We start from the raw sequence: 21907 nt of genomic DNA on the forward strand, positions 1-21907 counted from the left end.
GGAAGATCTGTAGATCTTACTATTTTTTCTTTACACCTTGCAGGAATTTCATCAATTCTAGGAGCTATTAACTTTATTACAACAATTTTTAATATAAAATTTAAAAATATAAACTTAGATTTAATACCACTATTTGTATGATCTGTCTTAATCACAGCAGTTCTTTTATTATTATCCTTACCAGTATTAGCTGGAGCTATCACTATACTATTAACAGATCGAAATATTAATACTTCTTTTTTTGATCCTGCTGGAGGAGGAGATCCAATTCTATATCAACATTTATTCTGATTTTTTGGGCACCCAGAAGTTTATATTTTAATTTTACCCGGGTTTGGAATTATTTCTCATATTTCAACTCACGAAAGAAGAAAAAAAGAATCTTTTGGTAGATTAAGAATAATTTATGCTATAATCTCTATTGGATTACTAGGATTTGTAGTTTGAGGACACCATATATTTACTGTAGGTATAGACGTCGATACACGAGCTTACTATACATCTATTACTATAATTATTGCTATCCCGACAGGAATTAAAATTTTTAGATGATTAGCAAGACTAAACGGAACCCAATTAAATTTAAACCCCTCTCTATACTGAACTATAGGATTCATTTTTCTTTTTACCATTGGTGGTTTAACTGGAATTATCCTATCTAATTCATCTATTGATACAGTTTTACATGATACATACTATGTAGTAGCCCACTTTCATTACGTTCTCTCTATAGGAGCTGTATTTGCCATTATAGCAGGTTTCATTCATTGATACCCTCTATTTACAGGATTATTTATAAATAAATCATTACTTATAATTCAATTTTTCTCTATATTTATTGGAGTGAATATAACATTCTTTCCCCAACACTTTTTAGGACTCTCAGGGATACCCCGTCGATATTCAGATTATCCTGATTCATTTTTAAGATGAAATGTTATTTCTTCTTTAGGATCAATAATATCAATTACTAGAATTATAATTATAATTTATATTATTTGAGAAAGAATAATTAATAAAAAATTTATTTTATTTACTATAAATAATTATACTTCAATTGAATGAATACACTTCACACCTCCTCACGACCATAGATACATTGAACTTCCTTTAATTGCTAAATTCTAATGTGACAGAATTTATGTAATGAATTTAAAATCCATCTATAAAGATTAATCTTTCTTTAGAAATAGCTACATGATCAACTTTAAACTTTCAAAATAGAAGCTCCCCTTTAATAGAACAATTACTATTTTTTCATGATTCTATAATAATTATTATTACTTTAATTACCTCATTTGTTCTATATTTGATAATTTCAATTTGAACTAATAAATTTTCTAATTATAACCTTCTAGAAAATCAAAACATTGAATTAATTTGAACTACGTTACCTAGATTATTTTTAATCCTAATTGCTATACCATCTCTCCATCTACTCTACTTAATAGATGAATCACAAAATTCAGCAATCACTCTTAAAATTATTGGTCATCAATGATATTGATCTTATGAGTACTCAGACTTTATACCAGTTGAATTTGACTCTTATATATCACCTGTTGATAATTTAAATTCATTTCGTCTATTAGATACCGATAATCGAGTTATTTTACCTTTTAGAATTCAAATTCGAGCCTTAATTACATCTTCAGATACTATTCATGCTTGAACAATTCCAACTCTTGGAGTAAAAGCTGATGCTCTTCCAGGACGATTAAATCAACTCCCCATATTTATTAATCGTCCAGGTTTATTTTTTGGACAATGTTCTGAAATTTGTGGAACAAATCATAGATTCATACCTATTAGATTAGAAATTATTAATATAACCAATTTCATTAAATGAATTAAAAATTTTAATTCATTAGATAACTTATAGCAAGTAATGATCTCTTAAATCATAATAAAATATATTAGCACATATTTCTAATGAAAGAATTAGTTAACTAATAACATAAATTTGTCAAATTTAAATAATTTATATTTTAAATATTCTTTAAATACCACAAATTATACCATTAAACTGATTATCTTTATTAATTTTTTTTTCTTCAATATTTTACTGAATAAATTCCCTTATTTTTTTTTTCTACACCCCTAAATCTAATCCTATAAAATATTTAAATTATAAAATAAGTAAAATTAAGTGACAATGATAAATAATTTATTTTCTATTTTTGATCCCTCTTCTAGATTTATAAATCTCCCATTAAATTGAAATAGATCAATTTATGTAATTATAATTTTTCCTTTAATATTTTGATTAATTCCTAATCGTTCAATTATATTAATAAATAAACTCTTTAAAATTTTAAATAATGAAATTTATACTTTACTTAAATCTAACTCTTTTAAAGGAATCTCTATAACATTTATAGTACTATTCATAATTTTATTTTTAAATAATTTTCTAGGTCTTTTTCCTTACATTTTTACTTCTTCCAGTCACTTAGTTTTTAATTTGTCCTTTTCCCTACCTCTTTGATTAACTTTAATATTTTTTGGCTGATTAAATAAAACAGAAAGAATATTTTCTCATTTAATTCCCAGAGGAACTCCCCCCATATTAATACCTTTTATAGTATTAATTGAATCTACTAGAAATATTATTCGCCCTTTAACCTTAGCAGTCCGACTAACTGCTAATATAATTGCCGGCCATTTACTAATTTCACTTCTCAGAAATAATGGCAGAAATGTCCCAATATACTTATATTGATTAATTATTTCCATAGAAATTATTTTAATGATCTTAGAATCTTCGGTTGCTATCATTCAATCTTATGTTTTTACTATTTTAAGAACTCTTTATACATCTGAAATTTAACTACCTATGTCAAATAATATCAATCACCCCTTCCATTTAGTAAATTATAGACCCTGACCCCTAACAGGAGCATTAGGAACTATAACTATAATAATAAGAATAATTCAATGATTTAATGAAAGAAAACCTAACTTATTAATAATTATTAGATTAATCATTCTTATATTAACTATATTTCAATGATGACGAGATATTATTCGAGAAAGAACCTTTCAAGGAATACACACACTAAAAGTTAATATAAATATACGTTGAGGAATAATTCTATTTATTATTTCCGAAATTTTTTTTTTTTTTTCATTTTTTTGATCATTTTTTCACAGCAGATTATCTCCTAATATTGAATTAGGAATAATATGACCCCCTAAAAACATTTTAATATTTAATCCTTTCCAAATCCCTCTTTTAAATACATTAATTTTATTAATTTCTGGAATTTCAATCACATGAGCTCATCATAGCATACTAGAAAACAATTTTAACAATACTTTTAAAAGTCTTTTACTAACAGTTCTTTTAGGGATTTACTTCACTGGTCTTCAAGCAATTGAATATATAGAAGCATCATTTTCCATAGCTGATAGAGTTTTTGGATCAACTTTCTTTATAGCTACAGGATTCCACGGATTTCACGTATTAATTGGAACTTCATTTTTAATAATTAACTTAATTCGAATTAAATCTAACCATTTCTCTAATAATCATCATTTTGGATTTGAAGCAGCAGCTTGATATTGACATTTTGTAGATGTAGTATGAATTTTTTTATACACTTTTATATATTGATGAAATAAATAATAATAATATTTGTATAATATAATTTAGTATAATTAATTTCCAATTAAAAAGTTTAATATAATTAATATAAATAATCTTCTTAGTAAAATTTTTAATAACAATTATTTTATTAATTACAAACTTAATAATCTTTATTTCTTTAATTATCTCAAAAAAGAATGCCTTAGACCGAGAGAAAATCTCTCCCTTTGAATGTGGATTTGACCCCAAATCCTTAACTCGTTTTCCATTCTCCATACAATTCTTTATCATTACAGTTATTTTTTTAATTTTTGATGTAGAAATTTCTATTATTTTACCAATAATTCTCTCATATAAAATTTCAAATATAATTTCCTGATTTATAACATCATCCATATTTATTAGAATTTTAATTTTAGGAATTTTTTATGAATGAAATCAAAATCTTTTAAATTGAAAATCTTAGGATAATAATTTACTTAAAATAATTAACTTGCATTTAATAAATATTGAATCTATATCAATTTATCTTTAATAAGAAATATAATATAGATATATATATTTAGTTTCGACCTAAAATTAGGAAATAATACTTTCCCTTATTTTAATTGAAACCAAAACAGAGGTATATTATTGTTAATAATAAAATTGAACTTCAATTCCAATTAGAAATATATAAACATTAAACTTCTAATTTAATTAATAGTGAATAAAATCATTAATATTTCAAATTTATATAGTTTAACTAAAAACATTACATTTTCACTGTAAAATTAAATAATTATTTTTTATAAATTAGTATGATATTTGAAACTTAATAAACCCTTTACTTAAAGATTAAAATTTAATCTCTTTTATAACTTCAATATAATACTCTTTATAAGTTATCTAAGTAATAATCACTAAATTAAATAAATACCCCCCAAAAAAATAAAAAATAAAAAAAAAAAAAAAATAAATAAAAAAAATCTTAAAGAAATTTAATTGAATAATGTAATTTAAATTACTAATTCTATGAATATATAAATACATACCCTGACCCCCAAACTTTTCAGTTCAACCATAATCTAATAATTTTAATAATAAATTTCTATTTTTTAAACCTAAAACTCTTAATCTTCTAACAGAAATAAAAGGTAAAAACCATATTATTATTAAAAATAAATTCAATTTAATAATAAATTTTCTAGTAAAAATTTTATTTAAAGAAAAAATTAAACCCCCTAAAATACCCCCCATATGTATGTATGATAACACCAACCGAATGGCAAATAGATTATATTAAATACAAATCGAATTACCTGTTCCACCCACAAGTTGGTAGTCATAATTTGATTCTTCAGATTCTGAAACAAAAACAAAAAAAAACTGCATGAATAACAATGAAAAGTAACGGAGTCAAATGGAAAATAGTCGACAGATTGTTAGCGTTGAGTGGAGTTTTTCATTAAAAGCTGTTTGACTAGCGAACTTCCTAAGCATAACGAACGTTGAGTGCTTTGTCTAGATATTTCGAATTTGCTTGCTCGCTTTCTTGTCGTTATCTCCGCTGAGATAGCACCATCTCGACGCTGAAGGAAACGTGAAGAAAGCATTCAGGAGGATTTGAATGTGTTTCAGGCGAGGCAACGAGATAGCATTTTCTTTTAAAAGACACTGTAAAGCGGTCAACACTTCCGCCGTGCTATGTTTATTGCGCTATTATAATATTACATATATTTACCAGATACACAATTCTTATAACGAGTGCAAAATAAGCCTAGCATATATATATTACAACAACTTAAACACACATACAAACTCATTTGACAAATTAAATAAAATATCGCAAAGCGGTTTAAAAATAGTTGAACTCCTTGGCGGAACGGTCAGATTCAGATTTAAAGGTGAAAATCACAAACACAATAGTCCGCATGGAAACATCAAACTAAATTAACCGTTAGCCAAACCGTATATGTAGGTCGTAAGAATTTAAAATACTATCAACATCTTCTTACGTTCGCTTATACCACGATCAACGTTTACAACAGTATGAGTGACCTAAATATATAAGAGAGATAATGAGAACCTATAGAGCAAATCTTATAAAATGTCGATCACAGGCTGTCTTAATAAATGGATTTATATCGAGATGGATGAATATTCCTTCTGGTGTTCCGCAAGGCTCCCTCTTGGGACCTCTATTATTCAATATCTTCATCTTCGATATTGAAAAATGTTTTCAGAATTCAAGTGTACTATTATTTGCTGATGATTCGAAGATTTTCAAGAGAATAGACAACCGAAATGATGCTTTGGCCCTACAAGATGATTTGTTCAGGCTAGAGGCTTATTGCAGCATAAATAAGTTGGAAATTAATGTAGCAAAATGCTCCTGCATAACCTTCACCAGAAAACTATGTCCAGTTGACTTTCCTCATTCAATCAACGGACATAGACTCACAAGGGTATCGGAAATTAGGGATTTGGGAGTCTTTTTAAACTCTGATCTATCCTTTAGTAAACATATTGACAATGTTGTAGCTCGAGCGTCGAAGGCCCTCGGGTTCGTCATCCGGTCCTCCAAATGCTTTACTTCTATTAAATCATACAAAATACTTTATTGTGCATACGTAAGAAGTATTGTTGAGTTTGCATCCCAAGTTTGGAACCCAGAGTACTCTGGTGCAAGAGACAGATTGGAGCGCATTCAGAAGAGATTCTTGAGGTACATCAGTAGCCGTTTTGGATTATCCTATACTTCCTATGAAGATGCTTGTAGGTGTCAGCATCTACTTCCACTTGTCAAAAGAAGGGAGATAGCTGACATCTCAACAATTTTGAACATCCTTAACGGCTCGATCGACTGTCCTCAATTATTGAGCAGACTATCATTGCGTGTGCCAAATAGAATGACTAGATGTAATGAGCTCCTTTACATACCTAATACTTTTTCTAATTATGGAAGAAGCTCATTCATCTGGCGTGCAAGCTCCACCGTCAACACACTAATTTTAACAATTTCTATGTTTGATTTATTTAATATTAATGCTATACAAGCTAGACTGATTATTGCAAATTTGTTTTTCGATGATTAATTTTATTGAAAATTTACGATTGTGATTATGAATTTTTATTTTGATGTATTTATTTTGTCTTTTTGTTTTTTGTTATATATTATATTATTTTTATTATTTCATAATTTTTATCATATTATTATTCTTATTATTTTGATATTTTTACTATACTGTTATTTCTATTTTTTTCTTTTTGTTTTCTCTAACTATCTTACTCTATTATCATTTTTTTTTCTTATTTTAAATGTTTGAGCTTTTCTTTTTTTTACCTATATGTGAAATTATTAATGGTTTACTTAACATAATTATGTTTTTCACTCTATGTAACTTAATAAACTGTAAATTTTTCAAATAAATAAATAAATAAAAATATAGAATGAAAAAGAAATAGTTATAGGCGTTCAAGAAATTAGAGCTAGATGACGGCGAAAACGGATATTCACCAAGAAAACGCCGAGGCGAGCGCAGTGGGCGAACAAAGCCACTGAACATTTACAGCGAATAATGTCAGGCACTATCTCGAGGGACAGATTTCAAACGCGTCTTACACGATATTTTTGCACCATCGTAATGGCGGAGGATCCATTTACTTATATTGATGACCGAAATGAGCAATGTGGCAAAGTTTGAAAACGATCGGTTAAGAGGAAATTTTTTTCCTGAATTGTAATCGTAAGTGAAACGTAAAGGAGGTTTGTAAAAAGTGTACCTTGTAACTTAAATTAAAGATTCAGTGTTAAAATAATCTCGTTCATGTTAACTTGTATTAGAACGTTGAAATATCATAAATTAAATAAAAATACAGAAATATTGATTGGGATGTCAACATCCTAATCAACTTTTTAAAAATACAATCAACTCCTGGAACATGACAGTATTTCTATTAACGGTTTAATCTTTCAAACTATACATAGATATAATGTAAGCCTCACATATTATAGTGTATTGATTCAATATGGTCCTAAGAAACAATTTTTATCTTTTTAATACAAAATATTATGTAAATTTGTTAAGATGAATTAAATTATTATGTTAATTATGTAAGACTGATCTTTTAGCTATTACCAATTGTGATTTAAAATAGTTAACTAATATTTATTATATCAATAAAACATATAAACATGTATTTAATTGCGTCAATGCCAAACTTTTGACCGAAATTTATTAAACACATATTAGACCAAAACTTGAATTTTCATATTCCATTTGAAACCCTTATTTAAAAAAAAGGTTGTGTGTTTAGAAAGGATACAACAAAGAATTAAAAATATGTATGCTTTCCGAACTGAAATCATTTTCATATGATATGAGATTGAAAAGAATGAGAGGAGATCTAAGAGAAGTCTATAAAAGTAGAAATAACCATTATAATTGTCGTATGATAAGCCTCCTTACATTTAACAACTGAGAAATCATAATCTCAAAGTCCAAAAAGATATTTACTACTAAATAATTAGAGAATTGTCCTTTTCAAATATAGTGGCCGAAGTTTGGAAATGTCTATTCAGTTTATCTTTTATTATATTAAAGTATATTAAAATTTATTTTAAGTTTCGTTTATCAATTTTATTTTCTCTTGCTTATTTTATTTTCATCTATTTTTGAGTTGGTGATATTTTCTTTATTTTTATGCTATCATAATCTTATTACTAGAAGTAGGATAGCCAAGGTGCCGTTCATTGTTCCATTGTTGTAAAGCCTTTAACAATGCATTTACAACATTTAAACAATACGCGGCACCCTCTGGGTCCGGGCTTTACTTGTTACATACATTAGAAATATATTATCTTGATAATTGTATTTCTGTTCTAATTTATGATTATCAAACCCCTTTGGTCCATCAACTTTTCCCAAGTATTCTTAAAAAAATAATTTCACATTTCTCCATTGTTGGGTCCCAATGATAAATAATTCATTACAATTCACCGTCTAGTACCAAAATTAATATACCAACAATAATCTAAAATTAATCTTGACAATAATCTAAAAATTATCGTCAAGTTCATTCTTAGACAATGACCATACATATTATATATACGTACATTGAATAGATTCAAACAATTCAACGAGTGCAAAATACTTTTTAATCGAATAATACAGAATGTAAGTAAGTAGTTTACGCGGTTAAAGTTTTACGACAAACTTACATACATTGTATTTACTAGACAGTCGTTCGCATTCAACTGGAAGTAGGAAAAGACACTCTTAAACGTTTTTTAATGGCTACGTGAGACGTAAATTGAGCGAATTTACTTTAAACGACCAGTGAGCTTTTCGAACAGTAAAATGAACATTTATTCACCAACTTGAATGATACTTCCCCTTTTTTATTATCAAATTTCGATGGAAAAAATACAAGTTAATGGCATTATCAGACGGAACCGCTACGCTTGATTATGAACATATGCACATATATCAATATACTCGTCGGGTTATTTTGTATACACACACACATATATATTTTTTAATTCAATGTAAATAAGAGTTGTAGGCAGTCGACAATGTACATACACACAGGCCGAGTTGAATACGCGAATCCAGCACTGTATATACGTACATATATAATATAAAAGTGAAACGGATACAAGGGCCGGGGAAAACGTAAAAGTAAACACAACACAATTCTGAACAAACACAATGGCGAAATCCCACCGGGGGTGCTCGACGACGCGACCCAACGTTCGAGAAGCACCGGACGAAACATCGCATGAAATTTAATTCAAATTATAATGTTAAATTTTTCGTATGAAGAAGCCATTTCACAGCCATTACGATTTACAGACATCCTCTACAAATCCTTATAAAACCCAGTTTTGCAAAATGGAACTAACCTTCGTGTATTTTTTATTTCATACCTCCTTTACGTTTCACTTACGAATACAATTCAGGAAAAAATTTGCCTCTTATCCGATCGTTTTCATACTTTGCCATATTGCTCATTTTGGTCATCAATATTAGTAAATGGATCCTCCGCCAATACGATGGTGCAAAAATATCGTGTAAGACGCGTTTGAAATTTTAATTTCTGAAAATTGACTGACGTTTATCCAGTTTTTCGTTTTAAACATAAATGGCGGTCGTAAAATAAAATTATTGGTATTTTTATTCAAAATAATAATTTTATAAACAAATTATAGAAGAGGTACCTATGTTTTGAAAAAAACTTTTTTTATAATATTGGTACGTATACTAAAAAGAGCCGCCGAGTAATTGCGATCGGATTAGGCCGGGTAGCGTCCTGAGAGACCGTGTGACCAGTGCACGTGGTTTTAAAGATTAGCGACAAGCTAAGTGCATGAAAGCTAAACAATGATTGCACTTCCCAGAATTGACCTGTTCCGCGGGAGCGAATGTCGTGGGAAGACATATCCGTACGTGACCATAACAATAGGTAAACAAATTAGACGTTGAAGATGTCCTGAGAGATCTATCCCTTATAAGGCGATACTTAGGCGATATCATGTAATTCTGGACTGAGCAGTGACAGTGCGTGTATCTCCTTAATCATCAATAAATGCTGTGAAACGACTGTTGGACTTTTACTTGGATCCTCCACCCACCCCTACGTAACAATATGTATTTTTTTTTACATACATACATAAATATATACCAGGAAGGCCTTAAAGGTAAACCCAGAGAAATTTAAGTGGCCTTAGGCGTCATGTTGACGATTGTCCACAGATAATCCTAATAATTTTAGCATGGGATACATTTTTATAAGTAAATTGATTCGATAGTATCCCGTGCGTTGAAGCGTATTTATAGAGACGTACCGCGTAATATTGACAACATTTATTTATTCTTAAGGGCCCTTATATTATTATTATTACATTACTCTGGGTAAAGCCCAATGCGCCTTCCTGGTCAATTACAAACAGTGCAGCATTTTTACTACACAAGTCAATGAATTACGAGACACTGAAAACTCGTAATTAATCTATGAATTGTACAAACATTTTATTGTACATTAATCATATTCAAATAGTGGTGACATAATAGGTAGGAAGGTTTTTATCCAATTTTAATCTTGAACATCAGAAAAATTGGCAAGCTCTGATAGGAAACGATCGACATGGAGTCACAAATATGCAAGTCTAGCAGCACTACAGATATACTCATAAAAATTATTTTCAAATCAAGGTCAGCTTATGTGATCGAACCCGGCACCTCTAAGTACTAGGCAGAAGCTTAACGACCGAGCTATGCTGCTGGCTATATATTATATATCCACTTCGATCATTCATAAAGCCACTAATACGACTAAACGGCGTACTTTTACTACTATAATTGACATTTCATAAGCTTTTTATTAACTTTTGCTTCACTCTGTTAGTTCCTGCCAGTCAAAAATGTGTGATCTGGTTTTAAACCACTTCCACTCTTTAGATCATTTTAATATTTTACCTAAATACGGGGGATAGCTAACATTAAAGTGAGCTAATGTCTCCGACATGAAGCTAGAGGAGTTTAATCATTAAAAATTATATCGGAATTTTGTGTCAGATCGAGGCAATGACAGCTAGTTATCTATACCGCAGCTTTCTACTGCCCCTTCAAAACTCAATTAAACAGTGATAATAGTTACTTTTTTCACACTCATTTTTATATACATATTTATAATTTTTCTTCTTCATTCATGTATGTATAATAATTCAAGTAAAAATAACACTAATATGGGTTTGACTCCATTGGGTATAACTATTCCTAATATAAACACACGTCAATCAAATTTAATGTTTTATATCAAAATGGACGCTTAGACAGGATTAAAAAATAATAAAGTAATATTTCCAGATCATAATATATGTATATATGTACATATGTATGTATCTATAATAAAAGGATTGTATTTATTTGGCCAGTATCTTCGTTTGATTTGGTCAGTAAATACATAGATGACCTGTTAGTTTATTTATCGATCACCGACTGGTTGAATATTGTCTGTTTATCAAAAAATACTTTAAATAATAAGCAATTTATTGACTTTTGTTTATTTTCCCTTAATTTTTGACAAAGTTACTGACCATTTATTGAAAAAAGACCATTTAAAATGTTGCTATGATAAAATAGGTGTTAAATTAAAAATTATTAATTAAATTAAATTATTATCAGTTTATGGACCAGCATTAGTCTAAAAATGAGGGGGGGGTCTATTAGGCAAGAATATATGTATAAGTTAAATTAGTTCAATAAATAAATATTTTCTTGGAAGAAAATTTGTAATGGTGAGTTGATTTTGAGTATTTTCTCCCCAGCACGCAATTAGGTATCTAGGGAGTGACAGTCTCTAAGGTTTTCCCGGGTAGCTATGTAAATGAATTTTATTTTCATGTAAATCAATCACTTTTAATATGAGAAAATCAAAAAATTATATGTGCATGACGGAGCTTAGTATAAATAAATATTGTTAATGAATTTCTAGTATCAAATAAATTTATGATATAAAATAACTCATCAAGTACTCTACACGTCGCTCTTCACCAGACATTCCATCAAAGCGCTAATATTAATTCAGAGAAATGTTATAATAATAGAATTGCCCTTACGAATAAATAAATTGTGTCAATAATACGCGGTACGTCTTCAGAAATAAGCTACAACGCACGGAATATAATCAGTGCTATCACATATTCACTACAGAAATTAAAGTTTTATTTTGATATAGATTTATTTACAATTTGAGTATATGGTGGTGTTAGGCGTTGGTGGCCAATACGTTTATTTTCAGTTGGCGGATTATTTTAATCCACTTTTTTGTATTTGTCTGTCCTCGGGAACTCGTGCAATTACATTAACGTGCAATTTATAGTTTCAACAAAATGTGTATAATATTAAATTAAAGCTTTTTATTTTAATATAATAATAATTATAATTATAATTGAGTATATTTATATTTATAATTATAATTTATAGTTATAATTGAGTATTCGGCGCCACCAAGAGAAATGTTTTTACATTTATTTAAATATAATTTTAACATTTCTCTGGTGCCACCCCTGAAATTTTATGTAGAATGTGGGCAATCGCCATGACACTTTTAAAAACTGTCAAACTACGATGTGTTACTTAAATATGTTTGTATAATAATATGTTTATTTATAAAAATGTATCCCATGTTGTTTATTGTGTGTTTTTGAATGCATTGTGCAACTTTTAACGATGCACTTGCCCATTGCCCAAGGCCCAGAGAAGTTTTTATCGGACATACGTCGAGCACCAAGCATCAAATACGACTGATGCTAAAATGATTTAGGAATGTCTGTGGACAATCGACACTTGATAACAATATAACGCCTAAAGCCACTTCTATTATTAAAACATTTCTCTGTATTAATTAGATTAAAAAAATACACAGGAAATTAGCTTCGTGTACATTTTCACGTGAAAGAGGCAGAAACATTTTTGAATAAAATTTTGAAACGGACATAAATTTCAACAGTGGGTTTGGTCGAATCAACTCGAACGAGCCTCAATTATTCCGGTCCAAAAATAGCAAAAGTTTAGATGCACAAATGTACCTATATTGAGGTATACATTTTTATACACACACCTGTATAATACCTAGAATGAAGCTTTGCATACTGCATATGGGTTTATCGTGGGCTTGTTTGCGATTTTTTCTGACATTTTATATAATAAAATTCAAAGCGATAGTGTATTTTCATGCACGAATGTATACGATTCAAACAATTGAATTCTTTCCATGAAGTTTTAAAAGGAAAAAAAAACAAATGATGATTTATTTGAACTTATTATAAACATGGCAACGTAATTATTTAAATTCTGCAAAACATATTGAAAGTTTAAAGACATATTTCTTTTCACAAATGAAACAATCATAGCCTACGATATAAAATTAAATCGTTATTTAGTTTTGAAAAAGAATTCACCAAAAGAATTATCTGAAGAGTACTTGAAAGACGTACTAATTTTACAACAGATCTCTGTTGAGACTGAAGCACCTTAGCCTTAGATTTTAGCTACAGTTAGAAGTGTGTATTTAATGAATTCTCATTTCAAAACGTCATTCTTTATATATGTAGGTTTTTCATTCCAAATTGACTTTGAAAAGGGGTCAATTTGAAACGAAAAAGGTTTAATTTGGAATGAAAAACCTGTACATACATATACATAAATGGCGGAAATTCAATTTTCGGTTACAAAAACACTATTTCGGTTTGACTTAATTCACAAATTGTTATCACTTATTTTAATTCGATATGTCCAGAATATGGTAAAAATAGGCCACTGGTGGTTTTAAATATTGTTAAACGCAAAACATTACTCGAAATGAAGAAAATATTTAACAAAGAAGAGAAATTTCTCAAAATGAAGAAAAGTGGACTTATAACGGCTTATATATGTACATATATGTAGAGTTTGAAATGTTGAGGAAACTGTTCGAAACTGGGACTTGTCCACTTAATGCAAATTTCGAAATTAGTTAAAGTAATTTTGATTTTTCTTCTGCCTTTTTTAGTAAAAGACTCTTGATGAAAGTTTCATAGTCTATTTTGTCTTTTGGAATATGTATAACAAGTATAAGCAAGAGTAAACTGCCCCTTCTGGTTGACGGATGTTCACCAAATTTTATATTTAACTTGGTATTAAGCTTAAATTTGTAGATATGAAATTTTAGTTCAATACATTGAAAGGTTTCTGGAAAAAACATTAAAAAAACCACGATTCTCTTGAGTAAAAGTGCTACTTCCGGTTCAGATAAAAATATTTTTTAAATATTAGTGCATACAATTTATAATTTCTATTAGGTACATTTAAAAAAAAATCATGATCCGTTGAGTGGTTTGGGACATAATTGAATCAAAAACTAAAAAATTATTATTTTGAATAAAAACACCAATGATTTTTTTTTACTATCGCCATCTATGTTTAAAACTAACAAACAAACGTCAACCGTAAACGTCAAATAGAATGTCGGCGGGAAAATTACAAACGCGTCTTACACGATATATTTGCACCATGTAATGGCGGAGGCTCCATTTACTTATATTGATGACCAAAATGAGCAATATGGCAACGTATGAAAACGATCGGATAAGAGATAAAAATGACCACTAACACGAAAGCCATGTGAAACGTAAAGGAGGTATGTAAAAAAGATGATACATACATATAAGGCGAGGTACCATTTTCGGTCAACTCAAAAATTTACGTCCTATCGAAAAGCATTTCAAAAACCGATACTAAGACACACATTTTGTTCGGTAGTGTTCAAAAATTTCCAAAATACAGACATACATGTGTCTGTTCCTGCTTCAGTGCCATCCACTCACGATGTCGACCAGCCTTCTACTGATCCTTTGGCGACATCTCAACCCTTGCGGCCCTCGCTACCTCGTTCTACTAAACCGTTTATGCGTGGTTCAGGAGCACCACATGCCAATCTTCAGGTGACGAAAATTAGAAAATACCTACATATTTTCCACCTAACTCAAATGTTTTAGATTTATCCAAGGGGCGTGTAATTTTGATTGGGGATTTTAATTTAATCTCCTCGAACTGTTCGAGTGAGGATCTTAATTTTGTTTTATCTTTGTTAGATTTAAGTCAAATCAATTTTATTAAAAACAATTATAATGGTTCTATTTTAAATTTAATCTTCACTAATATTGATTGTGTTAATATATCTGTATCAAGAGCGTCTAATCCTTTAGTTACAGAGGATATTTATCATCCAGCACTTGATGTTGATATTATTTTTAATTCAGCTAAAGTTAATATTAATAATATGTTGTGTTCTGATGGAAAAATGATACCTGGATGGAAATTTGAATATGGAGATAAGCTGGTTAAATTAGGAAATAGTCTGACCAATTGTCTGGCTAATTGGAATGAGTTGTATAAGTGTTGTGATGTAAATATAGCTGTTTCCACCTTCTATAATATTGTATATAATGAATGTAATGGCATTTTTAATAAAAAGAAATTTGCCCAGTTATCCAACGATTATAAGTATCCTAAATGGTTTACAAAAGATTTAATTAAGATTATTCAAAGAAAAATTTACGTCCATAAAATTTGGAAAACAACGAAATGTTGCATAGCACGTGCTGATTTTGTATATCTGCGTAAATTAGTAAAATCAACTATGGATGAATGCCGTAAAAAATATATTTTAAATTGTGAAATTGCACTATCTAAGGAGCCGTCTGCTTTCTGGTCACTTATTAATTCTAAACGTTTTACTAAAAATATGCCTGGCACTATGATTTATGAAAACTGTGAGGTACATGGTTCCCAAAATATTGCTGATAAGTTTGGTGAACATTTTAGCAATATTGTGCGGAGTTGTCAATCTGTACAAGGTCAGTCTAACAGTATATCAGACAATGGCTGGTTCCCTTTTCTAAACCTAGATTGCTGCAATCAAAATGACTTAATTTATGGTTTTAACAGACTGAAACCAAAACTGTCGGCTGGTCCAGATCTCATTCCTGCGTATGTGTTGAAAGCTTGCAAAGCTCCTTTAACGCAACCACTATGCTTTATCTTCAATTTGTCATTAAATTCGGGAATTTTTCCTGATTTTTGGAAAATCACTAAAATTGTTCCCATTTTTAAAAAAGGTGACATTTTATCAATTACAAATTATAGACCGGTTGCGCTACTTTCTGCTCCTGCCAAGGTGTTCGAGGCAATTTTACATCGGTATATCTACAATCACTGTGAACCATATTTGATCGATCAACAACATGGATTTAGAAGTTCTCGTTCAACAGTTACTAATTTATTATGTTTTTCCAATTATGTAACCAAATCGGTTGATGCGGGAAACCAAGTTGATGTAGTATATACCGATTTCATGAAGGCCTTTGATATGGTAGACCATAATGTTTTGTTTGTGAAGTTAAGAAATTTTGGGTTATCAAATGGCTTGATGCAACTTATACAAAATTACTTTGAAAATCGGAGGCAATTTGTCTATTTTCACCCTAATTCCTCAAATGAGTTTATTTCACATTCTGGGGTACCTCAAGGGTCCAACTTAGGGACATTATTCTTTTTAATTTACATTAATGACATCTCAAAAATAATCAAGTATTCAGACTATCTTTTATTCGCCGATGACCTTAAGATTTTTATGACAGTTAAGTCTCATAGTGACGCAGCCCTTCTCCAATTGGACTTAGATGCGCTGTCAAGTTGGTCTGTCGATAATAAATTATTTTTTAGCATTCAAAAATGCGGTGTTCTCAATGTGGCAAGATCTTCAAATCGCTTGATTTATCCATATCGCCTAAGTGGTGTTGAATTAAAGTTTGTGGATGAATATTGTGATTTGGGGGTCTTGTTCTCGAATAATTTTCAATTTAAACGACACATAGACAATATTTGTTTGCGAGCCACAAAAATGCTGGGATTCTTACTAAGAGTTAGCAAACCTTTCCAGAGTACGTTGGTGCTTAAAATTCTTTATGAATCTTTAGTACGTAGTATTCTAGAATTTTCTTCTATTATATGGAATCCTACCCATATAACTCATTCATTGAAGATTGAGAGAATCCAAAAACGGTTTCTCAGATATCTTTATTTGAAACAGTATGGTTATTATCCTTGGCTATATCCTAGTGCATTCCTATTAGGGGCGTTAGGTTTCAACTCATTGGAGTCTCGTCGGAATATGTTACTGGGAAGGCACTTTTTTAAGCTGTTGAATGGGATAATTCACAATCCTCAGGTTCTAAATGAATTTAGGTTTAATGCACCTAGCAAATTCAGGGACTTGAGATATCGTGATTTGTTTGTTCCTCCTGTGGCTCGCACAAATATGTTGTCAACGGCTCCTATATCTAGGGCTATATATCTGCTCAACCGGATTTCTGGTGAAATTGACCTCTTCAATATAAAATATACTAATCTGGTTGAGTGGTTGTTGAGGAATGCCAGTGGTTGATTTTGCCTATTAAATATGAATGATTGTTATTACTTTATCTATGTTTTTTTTTATGATTTTATGATTTTAATGATGTTGTGTCAATATTGTTATTTTTATAAGTTATTATTACTGTTATGATGTTATTTTTACTGAATGACCGGCCACAGTGACGCGTTGGAGATCTCTGTAATGTCACTTTGGCTAATATGTTAAATAAATAAATAAATAAAAATACACTTACACACATTTTTTTCTAGATCATGAAAACATAATCAATGATCGATTCTGATCGATCAAAATCTCGCGTTCGAATTTTCGCATTAGTCACAAAACTTCTACTATTGTTACTACGTACATAAATAAAATTAAAATTAAAATAACGTATCACCAACTTTAATAAAAATGACAATGTTTGGAAGAATGAAATAAAATTTAAATTATTATTTTGAATAAAAATACCAATAATTTTATTTTACTAATGCCATCTATGTGTAAAACTAAAAACTGGATGAACGTCAGGCACTTTTCAGAAATACAAATTTCAAACGCGTCTAAAACGATATTTTTTTTCCATCGTAATGGCGAAAGAAACATTTACTTGTATGGATGCGGTGCATCCGCTCTAAAATCAGATTAACGGACGGCTGCTTTAAATGCAATTCTCGTCTTCTCGAATGATAGATTGCACATCAGATGACGGGTAACCTTTCGATGTGCACAGCTGCAATTATTAAAATGGTAATTATTAAAATTGAGTTGGACCTTTCAGGCGAGTTTAATAAATTAAATTAAATCAGCTGATAACTAAAAATAATTGTATGTGATGTATGTATGTAAGCTTATTGTAAAAAACTAAACGTATGTAAGCTTATTGTAAATCATATTAACAATTAGATACAACATAACTTCTTATTGAATACTTATCTCGCAGATAAAACTCCGTGAAGAGATATACTTTTAGCCGTAAAATTTCAGATTTGACATATTTAGCCATAAATCAATATATATCGTGTATTACATTACATGAAGCTAAACGCCAAATTTGAAATTTATATATACATATGAGAGTTTAAACTATAAATATTTAAATATTAGAGATAACGAGAACCTATAGAGCAAATTTTATAAAATATAGAGTGAATTATAGGCGTTTAAACAATTAAAATCTAAAATGGCCATATCAAGGCGAAAAGGTGGAAGATAGATTATGGTAGCTTGCCATACCGTCATAGATGTCACCGTACCCGAGATTCTGGATATTTGATACGCATTATATACGATATTTTATCTCCAACGTAATGGCAGACGATACATTAACGTATATTGATGACCAAAATGAGCAATATGGCAAAGTATGAAAACGATCGGATAAGAGATAAAAATGACCACTATCACGAAAGCCATGTGAAACGTAAAAGAGGTAAGTAAAAATAAACTGATCGTGTTTTGGACAGCATCCTATGGTTGAAAAGTCACCGCACGCCACTGGTATACATATATATGTATATATAAATCCGAATATTTATTATATAAATATACGAACATAATGCGTTTTAATACCCTTACGGGCACCCACTCCTTTTATACAAAAGTACACTTAAACAATTAAATTCATTCATTCATTCAATGCGTAAACTACCCGAATTTCCTTCAGCCGGCCGAGTTAAAGTTGTTCCTGAGCGTGTTGAAACGTTGAAATTTTTCCAGTAGAGTAACCAGCACGTTAAAGTTTAAGCTTTCGCACATACGAAATGATTGCTTAACATCCACGGGGTTCGACTGTGTGTGTGTGTGTGTGTGTGTGTCATATGCGGTTTCCCGCATAAAGGAAAATTAACGTGAACTCGCTTAACTCGGCCACAATGGGATCAACTTAACAATGCTTTCAATTATTGTCACCGGAATTATTGTTCTGCTCAGTTGCTTACACTCATTGTGTGCTACTTGTCCTCCACTCGTGCAACTCATCCGCAACGGCCAACGGTTATCTTTGTTTCGGGAGATTATCCCCTTTTTGCAACTGTGTCGTGCTGCAATATTTCCACAATTGCGGTGAATTTCGCTGTATCGACGTTTGAATTGAATTTATTGTTTAATGTAAACCAGCGGCATAGGATAGGTGTTTTATTTTTTGTATACTAGAAGTGTCAGGTGTCCTCAGGGAATATTACTCGGGCATTGCTTTTTGATAGATGACAACGGTTTTGGTGATGATTTGTATAATGTCGTTCAAGGATTTCGGTAATCGAAATATTTATACAACATGTATTATGGTGCTTACGGACTAAACCAACGACGATTTTGGGCCAACTTTTTAACCAGCAGGATAAAACCAGTAGCGTACAAAATATCGAAATAAAAATTAAATTTAAAAATTGAAATTAAATATCAAAATTAAAACTATTATTATTATATTAAAATTTAATTCAAATATCAAAATAAAATTATAATCATTATATTAAATTTAAAATTAAATATTGAAAGCTAAAACAGAACATGCACAATTTAAATAAATTTTCGAGATGATCTAAAATTAGATCATCAACAATCACATACAGGTAATCTTCGACTGTTGTTTGTCGAAGATGTTTTGACTTACGAAGATACGCACTAAGATCGAAAAAAAATCAAAGAATTATTATTTTTACTTCCCCGTAATGCACAGTTACAGAGAATATATCATGTATTAGTATGGGTGATCCAGCTATTGGACGCCAATCCGTTGTGTTGTCGATACATCAATCGAAATTTTTTTAGTCTTCAATTGTTTCTCTCGTCGAAATAAATCAAATAATTAAATCCATCTCAGAGGTAAAATTTATCGGATAATGTGTGATTATTAATTTTATTTCGACGATAGAAAAAAAACCCTTTGACAAATCACCGACATCTGACACCGACGGTTTTTTTGTTAAATGTTTCATTGACGGCTGAAATACAGTAGTATATCGTGACGACTTTTAAGAAATAATAAGATTTTTTTCACTCTTAAGAGGGCTGGACAGCAGCGCCTTGTCCATACAAACGTACTATACTTCTCCCTACCTCAATTATGGCACTAGAGAAATTATTTTATAATATGCTATGGATATCCACCATTGAGGTGCATCTATTGTTTTATTTTTTTGATTAATTATTTTTTATAGGAGCTAGGAGCCGCCAAACATCTATAAAATTGCCTCTTTTTTACACCCACGAAAAGAGTCTAGCGTGGTTATTTAACGGTTGATTTAAAAAAAAATACGCCAATAGATGCACAGAAAATATCTTTCTCATAATGATGATGAATTTTTTTTAAAATTGGTCCAGTTTTGGAGGAGAAAATAGTAGAATACGAAACCTCGATTTTCTCAATTTAAAACACGTTTTATCTGGTCGAAGCGCAACTGTCGCATTCACTCAATATATATATTGATATATATATATTGTCGTATTCACTCAATATATACATACACTCAATATATATATCGAAGAAAGGAACGGTAACAAAATTAAGGTTTCGGGTGTACAGCCCTCTTAATCAGAGAAATTATAATATTTCTCTGGTTGTAAATGCGTATCGTCGTTGTTCAAAACATTGTTGTTATTCAAAAATTTTAGCTCAATCTCGCTCTTTAGCTTAATTTTGATATTTAATTTCAATTTTTTAATTTAATTTTTATTTCGATATTTTGTACGCTAGTGGTTTTAAAAGTTGGCCCAAAATCGTCGTTGGTTTGGTCCGTACGCAGCATTAAAGACATCAAGGTCAAGGAATTTGACCCTTAAAGTCCTCAATATGAGGCCACCATCCTCCCAACGAATACAGTCTAAGATATGTATTTAAGACAATCACAGTGGTGTGTACTAGTAGTTGGCATATTATGCTTTCGAGCAGAGTGATCACGATTTTGAGTCCCAATAGAGTCCTGCTGCTGGCCAGACCTTGGTTTGTGACTCCAGATCCATCGTTTCTCATCAGAGTTATAACTTATATAACTAATATAACATATAACTTGTATTAATGACAACCAGTGGCGTGGACTAGTGGTTAGCATATTATGCTTTCGAGCTTAGTCACGGGTCCGAATCCCACTAGAGACCCACTGCTGGCCAGACCTTGGTTTGTGACTCCAGGTACATCGTTTCTCATCAGAGCTATAACTTATATAACATATAACATGTATTAATGACAACCAGTGGCGTGGACTAGTGGTAAACATATTGTGCTTTCGAGCTGAGTCACGGGTTCGAATCCCACTAGAGTCCCGACCTTGGTTTGTGACTTGGTTGATCGATTCTTGTGAGAATTTGCCAATTTTTGTGATTTTTATTGAAACTTTTCGTGTAAAATTGGCATCTCCTTCGTATTTTTCTTGCAAATCT

The 21907-nt window shown here is 30.4% G+C and overlaps 3 protein-coding genes across 3 annotated transcripts in view; 2 read left to right on the forward strand and 1 right to left on the reverse strand.

The window, feature by feature from the left end:
- Positions 1–21907, reverse strand: part of LOC143914384 (acetylcholine receptor subunit alpha-like) — a 220890-nt gene that overhangs the window by 137129 nt on the left and 61854 nt on the right. The window contains exon 2 of the mRNA XM_077434587.1: positions 4891–4935. Within this exon, the coding sequence (XP_077290713.1) occupies positions 4891–4935 (45 nt within the window). The remainder of the gene's footprint in view (positions 1–4890; positions 4936–21907) is intronic.
- On the forward strand, positions 930–2312 carry LOC143910737 (cytochrome c oxidase subunit 2-like). The gene is given in 2 exon segments (XM_077429338.1): positions 930–936; positions 1194–2312. Coding segments are annotated over 2 exon segments (663 nt in total). The 3' UTR covers positions 1850–2312.
- On the forward strand, positions 2156–2830 carry LOC143914407 (ATP synthase subunit a-like). Its single transcript, XM_077434624.1, is given in 1 exon segment — positions 2156–2830. A coding segment is annotated over 1 exon segment (675 nt).

The sequence above is a fragment of the Arctopsyche grandis genome, chromosome 1 (assembly GCF_051622035.1).
Source record: "Arctopsyche grandis isolate Sample6627 chromosome 1, ASM5162203v2, whole genome shotgun sequence".
NCBI lineage: Eukaryota > Metazoa > Arthropoda > Insecta > Trichoptera > Hydropsychidae > Arctopsyche > Arctopsyche grandis.